Genomic DNA, 17,245 nt, shown 5'->3' with positions numbered 1-17,245 from the left:
TCTTTCATAAAATAACTAATGAAAGAGGAACGAAAACCGCGTTTACATACATCATGTAAAATGGTTTTATGGCCAATCAGAGCGCGCGTACTATTTGAATTATTTTATAATTGTGTATGTAATTTAGAGATGTCGTGCCTTCGAGGTCGCGTGCAAATTTTCGATGAAATTTAAGTATTATTTTATTGTAATTTCGGGGCAAGCTCAGCCTCAATGGGCGCATTTTGGTCTTTCGTTTATTATCGCATGTTTATTGTGTCGCTTAGGTTTCTCTTGGTTATTGTTATTGTATTTCGTTTGTTAATCGCCATGCGCGTTCGTACACTAGTTCCTGTTAATTTATTGATTTCAGTTTACGAGACAACATAGACAGTTGAAATAAAGATCGGCGTTTAAATTTGTTCGCCGTATTCGTAACATAGCCCTGTATTTTGGAACGTTGTACTCATCTGTTCGCGATATCTCTTGGCACCATTTCGTCTTGATGTTCGTTACCGTTACCATTTCATTCAGACAGCCCCTTGTTACGATCATTCCATCAGCAATATACTATTCACGACAAGGAATTCGTGCATTATGTTTGCGTTTCTCCTTTTTGTGTTTATTCAGTCGCTTTGTCGGTACCAACAAAATGATTTTTCCTCACTTAATTTTATTCTTGCACATCCAACCATACCAACATCCATCCATACCGACCAACTATCTTATTACCGACAATTAGACTACGACTACTTACAATGACGAATCAAACGTTCCGTCGGGTGCAAAGCAGGCCTAAAGAATTTAATTTATCACGCTGATAATTAACTGAATTCTGGGAACAACTATTCAGAAGAAGAAATTCGTGGAAAGTTAAAAACAATGTAGTAACAGTGCCTAGGAAAGGTGTTACAGTTAATTCATAGTTGGAGGGAAACGTTTCCCTTGGTTAATTAACACAAGTTCTATTATAAAAGTGGGAATTCTCCCTCTGCATAAAATCATAACCTGAAGAGCTTGACCCTAACCACTACTTTTCTTCTGCGCTCTGATCATCATTTCTAAAATGAAATTGACTTGTGCAAATTATTCCTAGCTCAACATAGGCGTTGATTATTTCAGAGATCTACAATAGAGCCGAAAACTTTCAAATTCTTCAGTTTGCGCGGGGGCAGCTGGCCTTAATTCACAGAAAGATGATGATGCATGTTGAGGAGTTTTCAAAGGTAGCTTTCGGCTTGTCCATCTTTATCATCATAGTTCCGCCCATGACAATCGTGGCCAACAGTTTGCTTCTTGTAACTTTTCTCGTCGATCCACTGTGGCGGCAACTGCCAACAACCATAAATATTTATAACGGTGTCATTAACGACTAGTGTAGATTGAGTAACAATCGGGCAGTACACCAATCGTTTGTTGAATTTTTGGTTAGATTTCACCTAAAGCGCCGTTCAGAAAAGTGCAGCTGAGAAATTTAACGCAGGCACCCTAAGTCTGTTAACCAAAGCTTATTTGCAACATCTGGTTAAATTTACCTCGGTAACGGAAGAGAATGTCAAATCAAGCAAAGACATATGCTTCATGTTTCTAAGATAAAGAAGTTTTACCAGTCGTGATTCAGAAAATAATGTAAACAGGTATATTTAACGCTTAGCCTCAGGTTCTCCAAACATTATGATAAATATCATAGAGGATAGTCAAGTAATATCATACGATAAATATGAATGGATAGAAAATGACTCGGTGGCTATGTTTGAAGGCTTTTTTCACCAAGCAATGTCGTGTAAGAGGACTTTTTATTCTTAGCCTCGTTTCCATGCTGGCGAATTTCTGACATGCGTGGTTCTCATCTCTAGAAGTTAAATTGAATTAGCCTTTATCATAAAATTTTAGTCTGAGGGTCATAAGTGCTGTGACAACGTTTCATGCTTTTATCATTAATTTGAACAATTTTGGTCGATAACCGCGAGACCACATAGGGATATGCCTAACACAATATGTATGACTTTATGATCATATCATATCTTATTCACAAATACGCATTAGCATGGAATACAGAGGTAAATAACAGAACATTCTAAACAAAATACATGTTGTAAAATCGAATCATCAAGTCTTATGACATTAACAATGGCATTGCTTTCCCAGGAAAAAGCTTTAGAAAAAATAAAATTAGGCCTAGCCTAATCGTTTCTAACCTGTTATGAGGGGTTTTCTTGGCATTTGGCTTTCTACGACTACCAAAATAAACCTTGATACATTAAACAGTTCCACAATTTTGGAAATTGTTGTGAACCCTATTAAATAGGAGTAAATTCTGTTGACATAAACGTTTTAGCAAGAAAGAGGTGGTGAAAAAATTTGTAACTATGGATCTTGATCATGGGAACATTCCCCCGCCTCTTTAGCCAAAGAAAATGAAACTGCCTGAGGAGCTACAAAAGATGTTGACCTTCGAGTACTTATCATCTTCGGCTCGCATTTATAAAACACCAGCATAGGTGAGTCAAATTGCTCAAAATAATTCATAGTCTGCTTTGTACCTTGCAAAATCCCCCAAAATGAGTGGTGAGATATCTAAAGACGCTTTCGTAATTTATCTTTTCATCTATATGCTATGTTTGCTCACGGTATTTAATTACTTATCGGACTTTCACAGCGGTAGTTCACTCTGAGTATTTAACATCTTCGAGGAAAATATTTTAGATCATTCCCCTTCTATTTGTTTTAAAAAGTTCGTAAAATTTCTTTGCACTCATCCATATCTGTCTTGAATGATCAACTCTCGGTTGAGTATCCTTGAGTCTACCTCATTTTGCAGTTTTTTTAGAAATAATTTCATGTTATATCTCAGCTATTCTTGAAACGACTTGTTTTCTGACAGCGGGATTTAAAGCAATCACCTGGCTCTCCATGAAAAGTTCTCTCTTAAATAATCGCTCTCCTTTGAAACATGAAAAGGGATGGAAATAATTGCCCCAGTTTGAGATTCAACGAAATAATGTGCAGCAGTTGCGGTAAATCTTAATTAGAAATCACTCCAAATAAGAGCAACTAAAATGAACCAAAACAGCCTCTAAAAATATGAGCTAATCAATTTAGACTATACAAAGTAAAGTTAGTTTACGACCAATATCTTGAGGGCACTTAGAACGATGGCAAGATTTGGGTTCCTTCTACTCTCCAAATTTTATCATTCCACTCGTTTACTAATAAGCTACGAAATGTTGCATAATCAGTGGTAAAACATCAAGCGATGTAGGCGTTCAAGAGTAAAGCGAGTCAATGTCTACCAAAACGTGATAAGTTTCAAATAATTCATGTCAAACCTTAGTATCTAAAGATAGTCTGCAGCTTTCCTTTCAAAGTGGTCAAAGATTCAAATCCAGACTCACTCTATTGGCAAAGTTTTTAAGCTGGACAATGTTATTGCCGATTGGTTCAGTTCAGTTGTTGATCTCTCAATTCCGGTCAGCTTGCTCTCCCCGCCGATATCTTGGTGGTGACAATATATTTTTCCGAAAGAATCACGGTAGTTAGGCATGCGCCGAGCGTACACAATCGGATCTAATAGAAATTTCAGGTAAAGCAGGTTATCGCTCATCAAATGAAGGCACGAAAAACATGATCATAATAATGAGAAGAACGACATTTAAACGGAAAGAGCTTCGCTGCACCTTAATGTGTCTTCCCTCTTCGCGAGAAGTCGAAGAGCTTTCGTTTTGGAGTGACCATCCTGCGGCCATTTTCTTTTCCATGGTGTAATGCAGAATTATGTATACCACGATGGTAACGAGAACAACAGTGCACCTCAGGCGGTGTGCGCACTCTGATTGCGTTGCATCATGGTAGTAAAACGAAAAGCGAGTCATTTACATCCTGTCGTGGTCGAGTGAACATCTCTGGTGGCAGGAAGATAGCGCGAATAAACGTGGAATGTAATGGGGATTCACTGCCGGTTGCCATTCCTTCCAAAGTTAAAACTTTTTGGCAGGCCTGCGCGACTCCTGTCATTCTGTGACAAATTCGTTGTTAGGAGGCAACTGAAGAGATTCAGAAAGAATCGAAACTGCAGCCTTGCCCAAGAATCTATTCATTTGGCAGCAGTTACACTCACAGCCGATAGCTGTGTGAATAATATAAAATTCGCAAGTTATTTAACAGGGAGTCAACCTTTGACATGCAAACTCATTAAAACTCAAACTGAATTATGGTTTAAGGCATCAAAAGGGCGTGGGAAATGATCTGGCGAGTAATCGAAAGTACTTCGCACTCGGAAATATATTTTTTGAATGGTAAAGTCTGCTGCTGACAACCCCTTGAGTTCACATGTCTCAGTTGTCTTAGTGATACGTTCGTATAACTTTTGAGTTATTATTGAGATTACTTCTTGATTCCCGGAGGCAAAGTTTGAAGTAATCACCTCCCTCTTAAATAATTTCTCTCTCAGACAGTTGCTCTCGTTTCGAGAAAACATATAAATGCTATAATTGTCCCAGCTATCATCCAAAGAAATAATGGTACACCAATTGCAAATAATTAATTGTAGCTCATCGCTGTGAAAAAGAACCCCATAAATTACCCTGAATAGCTGCGAAAAGTGTAAGCCTAATCTGACATGTAAAATATTAGATCTCGATAACCTTTCTATAGTTTCGAACTCGATTTTCTTTCAATTTCTTAGAGTCCATTTCAAGAGAAGGTTAGAGTTGTATTAAGGTAATTTCATGATCAAAGAGCACTTTTTGATCACCTTCGTCAGTTTGAATTATTGCAGAACAGAAGATGATAAATCGTAAAAATGAACATAAATAAGAGAACCGCAAACACAACGCGCGATTTCCTTGTCACGAAATATATATTGCAATATTGTTATAGAAGGAACGGTCGTGGCAAGGAGTTGTGTGAATAAAATTGTTCAGTTTCCGCCGGTCTCTGTGTTTTGAACGAGGGCTCTGCTACTCATGAGTGCAATCAGATGTGCGCATCATTTCTTAGGGGGGAATTTGGCAGTGTCGTGGTATGGAAGATCACCAAATAGCGTCATGAAAATTTTATTGCTCGTACTGCTGTATTATTGTGCCCATATATATCACCATTTAAGTCAAGGCCTTATTAACGTTGTTTGACTTGATTATTTGCGCCTCTGGAAATGTACACCTGCTCTGAAACATTGAATTGGTTTGTCAATGCAGGCAAGCCGACAGTTTTTGACTTAATTGCCCTAGGCTTTAGGTAGCCCAAAGTAGACGAAAAACCGACAAATGCGGTTGCTTTGCGGTACCGACAAAATGATTTTTCTTGGCTTAATTTTCGACTGGCATGTCCAAGGCTCTATACAGTATCCTTTCAAAGACAAAGTGACTATCAAGCAATTCTCATAGCACCGACAAACAGACTACGAATACTTACAATGACGAATCAAACGTTCTGTCGAGTGCAAAGCAAGCCTGAAGAATGTAATTTCAGTTATTCACTTGAAATGAATAATAGCGTTGGAAAACGAATTGTTATCCATACTTTATCCCTTAGGTTCTTAAAGTTCAAATAAAATATTTAATCAACGCGATATTCTTAATTAAAGTCTTCCCTCCTACAATGCATTAGTAAAGGTGGGGGCGGCAGTATTTTCTCGTCGTTATATCCTTTATACAGGCACAGTTTTGTTATTTGCGGACACACTATATAGGATGTTTTTATACCACAATCGTGACAATGTTGGGTCAGGTTTACTCTTTGATACCTTTTCACCACGTTCCTTGTTCACTGTTAATACATCTTTAATTTTGTAAATAGCTGAGTATGAGCATTCATTAAAGTTCAATTTCCGTATCCTGCTAAGGCCTACTGTTTGATAGAGCTTTTCAAATATTTGGTATTTGTCACTCTGCGAAATATCCAAATGGAAAATGAAATTCCCTGCTATGCTGAATAATGTGTTCTTCTTTGATCCCAACACGTACGGGCCTTCACTGAAATAATTCAACTTCTTCCAAAAGGCACAAATTCGGTGCAGTTTCATAATTGAAAGGCTTATCACATCCTTCGATAAAATACTTGGCTTGATGGCTATGTCTAAGTTCGTAATAATGGCGATACAGCGTCTCATGTCCATGGTACACAAATTGTAAAATTAATTTTAATGAGTCATATAAACGAAAAACAGGTTAATAAACGAATAGGGAAAGTGTTTTCACGCTGATAATTAACTGAATTCTCCGAACAACTATTCAGGAGAAGACATTCATGGAAAGTTAAATACAATGTAGTAACAATGCATAGGGAAGGTCTTACGGTTAATTCAGCTTGGAGGGGAAAGTTTCCCTTGGTTAATTAACACAAGTTCTATTATAAAAGTGGGAATTCTCCCTCTGCATAAAATAATAAACTGAAGAACTTGGCCCTAACCACTGCTTTTCTTCGCGTTCTGATCATCATTTTTGAAATGAACCTGACTTGTGCAAATTATTCCTTGCTCAAAATAGGCGTTGATTACTTCAAAGAGCTACAACAGAGCCAAAAACCTTCAAATTCTTCAGTTTGCACGGGGGCAGCTGGCCTTAATTCACAGAAAGAGATGATGCATGTTGAGGAGTTTTCAAAGGCAGCTTTCGGCTCGTCCATCTTTATCATCATAGTTTCGCCAATGACAATCGTGGCCAACAGTTTGCTTCTTGTAACTTTTCTCGTCGATCCACTCAAGATTTTCCGCAACCCAACAACCTACTTTCTCATCGGTTTGGCCATCGTGGATCTCCTAACAGCACTGATACAAGAACCTATCTATGCCACCTGTTTCATGCTGATGTACTTTCAGCATCCTTCGTGGACGAAATGTGAATCTTGGATGAAATTTGCAGCGTATTTTTCGGCATTTCCAATCTCAATATCGGTATCCATCGTTTTTGCCTTTACATTGACGCAGTATATCGTGGTGGCATCGCCTCTGAAGTACGGCCGCATGATTACAAAGAAAAAAGCTTTCATTGGCGTTGTGGCTCTATACCTCTATCACACGCTTATCTGTTGTTTACCTCTAATGGGTGTTTCACAGAAAACCATGGACGCCATCGGCTTATTTTTTTACAACTACACTGTTGTTCTTGTTACCATCGTAGTATACATTATTCTGCATTACACCATGAAAAAGAAGATGACCGCAGGGCGCTCACTCCAAAACGAAGGTTCATCCACTTCTCGCGAAGAAGGAAGACACGTTCAGGTGCAGCGAAGCTTTGTCCGTTTGAATATCGTTCTTCTCATTATTATGATCATGTCTTTCCTGCCTTCAGTTATACTCATGACAATCAGATTTTTTCTGGACGACATATTTACTGCTCGGTATGGGATACGGGTTCTCGTTGTAAATTTGATGACCGATAACCTGCTTTACCTGAAATTTCTGTTGGATCCGATTGCTTACGCGTGGCGCATGTCCAAGTACAGGAAGTCTCTGAAAAGCACCGTTTATCGTAATAAAGATAAAGGGTCTAGCAGAAGTGAAAACGAGACTAAAATCACAGATGTAAGATGTCAGATAGGTGAGCTGGCAAGTGCTGAACTGAACAGGTCAGCGATAACTTTACTCAGCTTTAAGAATGTCAGCACAGATTAAGGGTAGACCCTCTCCTATTTTTATGCACATTTGCGGTGATAAATTATGAATCAGACATCTCCTATGGTTAGATTTAAACCCATCACAACTGAGAAATTCACCCTGAGTCGAACGCACTAGTATTATCACAATAATACTCATGCTTCCAAGCCTATATAACTAAGGGTGGCAGCAGCACAACAACTCATGGTCACTATTCTGGACAGCTCTACCGCAAGCAAGGGAATCTTGCCACGAACTCATTCGATGTGGATGTAGAGCCTCACGTAGAGGACAATACAAGTGCTTAAAAGCTAATTTGGCATGCACTGGTTTGTGCAGCTGTGGCGGCAACTGCCAACAACCATAAACATTTACAACGGTGTCACTAACGACAAGTGTAGATCGGGTAACAATCGGGCAGTACACCAATCGTTTGTTGAATTTCGGTTAGAGATGAGAACAGTTTAGGATTTCACCTAAAACGCCGTTCAGAAAAGTGTAGCTGAGAAATTTACCGCAGGCATCCTAAGTCTGTTAACCAAAGCTTATTTACAATATCTGTCTAAATTTACCAAAGTAACGGAAGAAAATGTCAAATCAAGCAGAGACATATGCTTCATGTTTCTAAGATAAAGAAGTTTTACCAGTCGTGATTCAGAAATGTAAACAGGTATATTTAACGTTTAACCTCAGGGCCTCCAAACATTATGATAAATATCATAGAGGATAGTCAAGTAATATCATACGATGAATATGAATGGATAGAAAATGACTCGGTGGTTATGTTTGAAGGCTTTTTTCACCAAGCAATGTCGTGTAAGAGGACTTTTTATTCTTAGCCTCGTTACCACGCTAGCGAACTTCTGACATGCGTGGTTCTCATCTCCAGAAGTTAAATTGAATCAGCCTTTATCAGAAAATTCTAGTCTAAGGGTCATAAGTGCTGTGACAACGTTTCATGCTTTTATCGTTAATTTGAACAATTTTGGTCGATAACCGCGAGACCACATAAGGATATGCCTAACACAATATATATTACTTTATGATCACATCATATCTTATTCACAAATACGCATTAGCATGGAATACCAAGGTAAATAACAGAACATCCTAGAATGCTATTCTAAACAAAATACATGTTTCAAAATCGAATCAACAAGTTTTATGACATTAGCAATAGCATTGCTTTCCGAGGAAAAAGCTTTAGAAAAAATAAAATTAGGCTTCTCTCAAGCAAGAAAATAGACGAGTTTTTCCCAGCATAATCGTTTCTAACCTGCTATGAGGGGTTTTCTTGACATGTGGCTTTCTACGACTACCAAAATAAACCTCGATACATTAAACAGTTCCACAATTTTGGAAATTGTTGTAAACACTATTAAAAAAGAAAGAATTTGTAACTATGGATCTTAATCACGAGAACATTCCCCCGCCTCTTAAGCCAAAGAAAATGAAACTGCCTCAGGAGCTATAAAAGATGTTGACCTTCGAGTACTTATCATCTTCGGCTCGCATTTATAAAATACCATCATAGGTGAGTCAAATTGCTCAAAATAATTCATAGTCTGCTTTGTACCATGCAAAATCCCCCAAAATGAGTGGTGAGATATCTAAAGACGCTTTCGTAATTTATCTTTTCATCTACATGCTATATTTGCTCACGGTATTTAATTACTCATCGGACTTTCACAGCGGTGGTCCACTCTGAGTATTCAACATCTTCGAGGAAAATATTTTAGATCGTTCCCCTTCAATTTGTTTTAAGACGTTCGTAAAATTTCTTTGCACTCATCCATATCTGTCTTGAATGATCAACTCTCGGTTGAGTATCCTTGAGTCTACCTCATTTTGCAGTTTTCTTAGAAATAATTTCATGTTATATCTCAACTATTCTTGAAACGACTTGTTTTCTGCTGGCGGGATTTAAAGCAATCACCTGGCCCTCCATGAAAAGTTCTCTCTCAAATAATCGCTCGCCTTTGAAACATGAAAAGGGATGGAAATAATTGCCCCAGTTTGAGATTCATAATAATGGTGCAGCAGTTGCGGTAAATTTTAATTAGAAATCACTCCAAATAAAATCAACTGAAATGAACCAAAACAGGCTCTAAAAATATGAGCTAATCAATTTAGACTATACAAAGTAAAGTTATTTTACGACCAATATCTTGAGGGCATTTAGAACGATGGAAAGATTTGGTTGCTTCTTCTCTCCAAACTTTTATCATTCTACTCGGTTACTAATAAGCTACGAAATGTTGCATAGTCAGTGGTAAAACATCAAGGGATGTAGGCGGTCTAGAGTAAAGTGAGTCAATGTCTACCAAAACTTTATAAGTTTCAAATAATTTATGTCGTAATTGAGCATTCTCAATTTGGTTTTTCCTCTAAGGTAGCATCAAAATCCATGTTTCGTTGTTTGGAAGACCTTGGTATCTAAAGATAATCTGCAGCTTTCCTTTCAAAGTGATCAAAGGTTCAAATCCAGACTCACTCATTGGCAAAGTTTTGAAGCTGAACAATGTTATTGCCGATTGGTTCAGTTGAGTTGTTGATCTCTCAATTCCGGTCACCTTGCTCTCCCCGCCGATATCTTTGTGGGTACAATATATTTTTCCGAGAGAATCACGGTATTTAAGCACGCGCTACGCGTAAACAATCGGATCTAATAGAAATTTCAGGTAAAGCAGGTTATTGCTCATCAAATGAAGGCACGAAAAAACATGGTCATAATAATGAGAAGAACGACATTTAATCGGAAAGAGCTTCGCTGCACCTTAATGTGTCTTCCCACTTCGCGAGAAGTCGAAGAGCTTATCGTTTTGGAGTGACCATCCTGCGGCCATTTTCTTTTCCATGGTGTAATGCAGAATTATGTATACCACGATGGTAACGAGAACAACAGTGCACCTCAGGTGGTGTGCGCACTCTGATTGCGTTGCATCATGGTCGTAAAACGAAAAGCGAGTCATTTACATCCTGTCGCGGTCGAGGGAACGTCTCTGGTGGCAGCAAGATAGCGCGAATAAACGTGGAATGTAATGGGAATTCACTGCCTGTTGCCATTCCTTCCAAAGTTAAAAATTATTGGCAGGCCTGCGCGACTCCTGTTATTTCTCCGTGACAAATTCGTTGTTAGGAGGCAACTGACGAGATTCAGAAAGAATCGAAACTGCAGCCTTGCCCAAGAATCTATTCATTTGGCAGCAGTTACACTCACAGCCGATGGTTGTGTGAATAATATAAAATTCGCGAGTTATTTAACAGGGAATCAACCCTTGACATGCAAACTCGTTACAAAGAGACAGCTACCTTCTTATACACCTACTATTTTTCATGTCACACACTTAAAGGCGTACATACGGGATTCGCAAAAGGAGAAGCGTTACGCCTTTTAAGACCAAATTCGTCACGCTCAACGTTTAATAAAAAACATACAGATTTTCAAATATGCTTAAAAGAATAGAGAATACTGAAAATATGGTTTTGAAAACCGTATCTCTGGAGTTATCTTCTACGGTAGAGACAGTATACTTGAAAACAAAGAAAATAGCGCGCACACATGAAAATATTACCTTTTGTAACAATCTCATTCGGCTTTGCCAAACCTCAAGAACGTACCGACAGGGAAATTACACCTTAAAACTAACCCTTATTATCACATCGCGAAGGAAAGTCATTAAAAGATATCTTAATAACAGCTAACTTTTCAGGTCAGAAGATCTAAAAGCGCAAACGAATGGCAGAAGTCTCAAGTGACTTCTTTCATCGCTCTAATTCAACTGTCCTTCATTCAATGATCAAGATCGTAGATTTACCATACAACACTCGCGATTAGTAAATCTGCCTCTACTTAGGAAAGTAGATTTACGACACAATTGGGTATACAATAGTAACGCTGTGTAACGCAACAATGGGCCTTTTCTTGGTCTTGGTTGAAGGTCCAAGCTCCTTGTTCACCGTAAATGCATCCTTTTGTAAATAGCTGAGTATAAGCATTCGTTGAAGTCCAATCTCCGTATCCTGCTAAGGTCTACTGTTTGATAGAGCTTTTCAAATATTTGGTATTTGTCACTTTACGAAATATCCAGATGGAAAATGAAATTCCCTGCTATGCTGAATAATGTGTTCTTCTTTGATCCCAACACGTGCAGACCTCCACTGGAATAATTGAACTTATTCCAAAAGGCACAAATTCGGTGCAATTTCAAAATTTAAAAGGCTTAGCACATCTTACAATAAAATACTTGGCTTGATGGCTATGTCTAAGTTCGTAATAATGGCGACACAGCGTCTCATGTCCATGGTAAACAAATTGTGAAATCAATTTTTATGAGTCATATAAACGCAAAACAGGTTAATAAACGAATGGGGAAAGTATTTTCACGCTAATAATTTCTTCCGCGCTCTGATCATCATTTTTGAAATGAACTTGACTTGCGCAAATTATTCCTTGCTCAACATAGGCGTTGATTACTTCAAAGAGCTACAACAGAGCCAAAAACCTTCAAATTCTTCAGTTTGCACGGGGGCAGCTGGCCTTAATTCACAGAAAGAGATGATGCATGTTGAGGAGTTTTCAAAGGCAGCTTTCGGTTCGTCCATTTTTATTATCATAGTTTCGTCCATGACAATCGTGGCCAACAGTTTGCTTCTTGTAACTTTTCTCGTCGATCCACTCAAGATTTTCCGCAACCCAACAACCTACTTTCTCATCGGTTTGGCCATCGTGGATCTCCTAACAGCACTGATACAAGAACCTATCTATGCCACCTGTTTCATGCTGATGTACTTTCAGCATCCTTCGTGGACAAAATGTGCACCTTGGATGGAATTTGCATCTTATTTTTCGGCATTTACAATCTCAGTATCGGCATCTATCGTTTTTGCCTTTACATTGACGCAGTATGTCGTGGTGGCATCGCCTCTGAAGTATGGCCGCATGATTACAAAGAAGAAAGCTTTCATTAGCGTTGTGGCTCTATACCTCTATCATACGCTTATCTGTTGTTTACCTCTAATGGGTGTTCCACAGAAGACCATAGACGCCATCGGCTTATTTTTTAACAACTACGCTGTTGTTCTTGTTACCATCGTGGTACACATTGTTCTGCATTACACCATTAAAAAGAAGATGACCGCAGGGCGCTCACTCCAAAACGAAGGTTCATCCACTTCTCGCGAGGAAGGAAGACACGTTCAGGTGCAGAGAAGCTTTGTCCGTTTAAACGTCGTTCTTCTCATTATTATGATCATGTCTTTCCTGCCTTCAGTTATACTCATGACGATCAGATTTTTTCTGGACGACGTATTTACTGCTCGGAATGGGATACGGGTTCTCGTTGCAAATTTGATGACCGATAACCTGCTTTACCTGAAATTTCTGTTAGATCCGATTGCCTACGCGTGGCGCATGTCCAAGTACAGGAAGTCTCTAAAAAGCACTCTTTATCGTAATAAAGATAAAGAATCCAGCAGAACTGAAAACGAGACTAAAATCACAGATGCAAGATGTCAGATAGGTGAGCTGGCAAGTGCTGAACTGAACAGGTCAGCGATAACTTTACTCAGCTTTAAAAATGTCAGCGCAGATTAAGGGTTGACCCTCTTCCATTTTGGTGCACATTAGCGGTCATAAATGATGAATCAGACATCTCCCATGGATAGAATTGAACCCATCACAACTGAGAAATTTACCGCGAGTCGAACGCAGTGCTCTATCATCACAATAAAACTCATGCTTTCAAGCCCATATAACTGGGGGTGGCAGCAGCTCAACAACTCATGGTCACCATTCTGGACCGCTTTACCGCTAGGAAAGGAATCTGGTCACGAACTCATTCGATGTGGATGCAGAGCCTCATGTAGAGGGCGATTCAAGTGCTTCAAAGCTAATTTGGCATGCACTGGTTTGTACAACTGTGGCGGCAACTGCAAACAACCATAGATATGTACAACGGTGTCACTAAAAACTAGACTAAGTGTAGATCGAGTAAGAATTAGGCAGTACATCAATCGTTTGTTGAATTTCGGTTAGATAGGAGAACAGTTTAGGATTTCACCCAAAGCGCCGCTCAAAGAGGTGTAGCTGAGAAAGTTACCACAGGAATCTCAAATCTGTTAACCAAAGCTTATTTATGATAGCTGGTTAATTTTACCAAAGTAACGGAAGAGAATGTCAAATCAAGGAACGACATAAGCTTCATGTTTTTAAGATAAACAAGTTTTAACAATTGTGATTCAGAAAATACTGTAAACAGGTATATTTAACGTTTAACCACACAGCACCCAAACATTATGATAAATATCAAAGAGGATAGTCACGTAATGGCATAAGATGAATATGAATGGATAGAAAATGACTCGGTGGTTATGTTTGAAGACTTTTTTCGCAAATGTCCGTACCCAATGTCATTTAAGAAGATTTTTTATTTATAGCCTTTTTTCGCGAATTTCTGACATGCCTGGTTCTCATCTCCAGAAGTTATATTGAATTGGCCTTTTTCAGAAAATGTTAGTTTGAGGGTCATTAGTGCTGTGGCAAAGTTTCATGCTTTTATCATTAATTTGAACAATTTTGGTCGATAACCGCTAGACTACATAGGGTATGCCTAATACAATAAAGAATACGCACAAATACGCATCAGCACGACCTCAAATACCAAAGTAAATAACGGACCATTCTAGAATGCTATTCTAAACAAAATACATGTTTCAAAATCAAATCATCAAGATTTGTGACATTAACAATAGCATTGCTATCGGAGGAAAAAGCTTCTTGGATCATTTAAGAAATTTAAATTGTTTGTTTGTGTCATTAAATTCACGACATATAAATAGGCTTTCTCTCCAGCAAGGAAATAAACGAGTTATTCCCAGCCTAATCGTTTCTAATCTCTTATGAGGGGGTTTTCTTGCCATTTGGCTTTCGACGACTACCAAAATAAACCTCAATGCATTAAACAGTTCCACAATTTTGGAAATTGTTGTGAACACTATTAAAAATGGAGTACATTCTGTTTACACAAACGTTTTTAGCGGGAAAGAGGTGGTGAAAAAATTTGTAACTATGGAACTTAATCGCGAGAACATTCCCACGCCTCTTAAACCAAAGAAAATGAAACTGCCTCAGGAGCTATAAAAGATGTTGACCTTCGAGTACTTATCAGCTTCGGCCCGCATTTATAAAACATTGGCATAGTTGAGTCAAACTGCTCAAAATAATTCATAGTCTGCTTTGTACCATGCAAAATCCCCCAAAATGAGTGGTAAGATATATAAAGACGCTTCTCGTAATTGATCTTTTCGTCTGTATGCTATATTTGCTCACGGTATTTAATTACTTATCGGACTTTCACAGCGGTGGTCCCATCTGAGTAGTCAATATCTTCGAGGAAAATATTTTAGATCATTCCCCTTCTATTTGTTTTAAGACGTCCGTAAAATTACTTCACTCTCATCTATATCTGTCTTGAATGATCAACTCTCGGTTGAGTATCCTTGAGTCTACCTCATTTTGCAGTTTTCTTAGAAATTATTTCATGTTACATCTCAGCTATTCTTAGAATGACTTGTGTTCTGCCAGCGGAATTTAAAGCAATCACCTGGCCCTCCATGAAAAGTTCTCTCTCAAATAATCGCTCTCCTTTGAAACATGAAAAGGGATGGAAATAATCTTATTGTCATGAGTATAACCTAAGGCAAAAATACCCCGATCATAATGAGAAGAACGACATTTAAACGGGCAAAGCTTCGCTGCACCTTAATGTGTCTTCTCTCTTCGCGAGAAGTCGATGAGGTTTCGTTTTGGAGGGACCGTCCTGTAGCCATTTTCTTTTTCATGGTGTAATGCAGAATAGCGTAAACCTCGATGGTGATGAGAACAACAGCGTAGTCGTGAAAGAATAAGTCGATGGCGTCTTTGGTCTTCCGCGGAACACCCATAAGAGGTAAACAACAGATAAACGTGTGATAGAGATGTACTGCAACAACGCTAACGAAAGCTTTCTTCTTTGTAATCATGCGGCCGTACTTCAGAGGCGATGCCACCACGATATACTGCGTCAATGTGAAGGCAAAAACGATGGATGCCGATATTGAGACTGGAAATGCCGGAAAATGACCTGCAAATTCCAGCTGAGGAGCACAATTTCTCCTCGAAGGATGCTGAAAGCAAAAAAAGTTACAAGAAGCAAGATGTTGGCCAGGATTGTCACGGGCGAAACTATGATGATAAAGATAGACGAACCAAATGCTGTTTTGGAAAAATTTTCAACATGACCCATCGCGTGCGCTGAAATAACGGAACTCGGTACAATGCTTGCAACTGAATGGTTGTCATTGAATACGGATTCATTTAACAGGTTTGGAATTGGTTGCCTTGAAGAATTTTTGCCAAAGCCAAAGTGGGAGTTGTTGCATGTGGCATTCATCCTTTTCCTAGCCTGGTCATGCAAACCCAACGTAGTAAATAAATTTCTGCGGCGTCATTAGCAGATCTACGGAAGCCGTTGGTTTATAAGGTGTTTATGTCATGCAATCGATGTTAAAAGAAGCCCGCTTTTCGACCGTTGCATATTTAACAGTGGCCAGTAGGAGAAGAGATAGATATTTTGTTCACACTGATGGTTCAGCAGGACAGAAATGGAAATTCTTTTTCGCTGAGGGTCTTACTCGTCAAAACATTTCCCACGCCTTTTAATCTCTAAAGCCATAAAGAATGAAACTTTCTTAGAGGAGATATCCAAAATGTTATCCTGCATGGTCTTCAAGGGATCCTCCGAGTGTTAAAATAATGTCAGCTCCAACTTCTTTTAAGACGTAATAGTAAGCAATATCTTTCATGGATGGTAAACTCCACTGCTGAGTACCCATTGAGTCCACATGTTACAGTTGTCTTAATAACACTTTTGTATTATTTTTGAGTTATATTGGAATTATACTTCTTGATTTTCGCGGGCAAAATGTGAAGTAATCACCTCCCTCGTAAATAGTTTCGCTCTCAAAAAGTTGGTTTCATTTCGAGCAGACAAATAAATGCTGTAATTGCCCCTGTTAGCATCCAAAGAAATAATATTAGACTAGTTAAATTATAGCTCGTCGTTCTGAAAAAGAACGACAAAAATATCCTAAACAGCAGCGAAAGGTGTAAGGCTAATCTAAAATGTTAAATATAGTAAAGCTTATTTTCGACGAGTAGATGGACCGCATTCAGGATGGTTGAAACGTTTGGCTTGGTTCTTCTCTCCAAATTTTCTCATTTCACCCATGCATTATATGCATGGGTGAATAATATTATAATGTTGCAATTTCATTAATAAACGATGATAGGTGGTCCAGGGTAAAGCATGTCTATGTTTATCAAAATGTAAAGGATTCTTGTCACGTATTTCATTGTTGAGCGCCATCAATGTGGTTTAACCGCTAAGACAGCGCTGAAATCCATATTTCTATTTCTGAAGACTTTGGAAATCATAGATAGTCTTGGTTGTAATTCTAGCTTCCTCGCAAGTCCTTTGCGCAGACTGAGGGGATACTTGGAGGGTCCACACCCACTAAGCAACCCCGCCCAACGAGCCTGCCGCTTGGCTTCAAACTATTCAATTCCAGTCTTATTCCGTGTACACAGTTTTGAAGGTGAGCAATGTATTATTAATTCTTATAACTTAT

At 38.6% G+C, this 17,245-nt stretch overlaps 2 protein-coding genes and 1 pseudogene across 2 annotated transcripts; 2 read left to right on the top strand and 1 right to left on the bottom strand.

Annotated features, from left to right (window-relative positions):
• Positions 1-3,370: 3,370 nt before the first annotated feature.
• LOC136284452 (cannabinoid receptor 1-like) lies at positions 3,371-16,008 on the bottom strand (annotated as a pseudogene).
• Positions 6,425-7,444, top strand: LOC131778868 (galanin-like G-protein coupled receptor npr-9; the record flags this gene model as incomplete). The annotated part of the gene is made up of 1 exon (XM_059095348.2): positions 6,425-7,444. A coding segment is annotated over exon 1 (1,020 nt), but the record flags the coding sequence as incomplete, so codon positions are not given.
• On the top strand, positions 12,003-13,172 carry LOC136284414 (adenosine receptor A2b-like). Its single transcript, XM_066174756.1, has one exon. It carries the CDS (start codon positions 12,003-12,005, stop codon positions 13,170-13,172), a length of 1,170 nt encoding a protein of 389 aa, XP_066030853.1.
• Positions 16,009-17,245: the final 1,237 nt, after the last annotated feature.

This window comes from Pocillopora verrucosa, chromosome 11 (genome assembly GCF_036669915.1).
Source record: "Pocillopora verrucosa isolate sample1 chromosome 11, ASM3666991v2, whole genome shotgun sequence".
Classification (NCBI taxonomy): domain Eukaryota; kingdom Metazoa; phylum Cnidaria; class Anthozoa; order Scleractinia; family Pocilloporidae; genus Pocillopora; species Pocillopora verrucosa.
Note: the sequence above shows the minus strand (reverse complement) of the source record. Positions and strands in the feature narration are given on the sequence as shown.

Bases quoted from the DNA above. Each gene is read 5' to 3' on its own strand.
- LOC136284414 (XM_066174756.1), top strand. From the start codon at position 12,003: ATGAACTTGACTTGCGCAAATTATTCCTTGCTCAACATAGGCGTTGAT.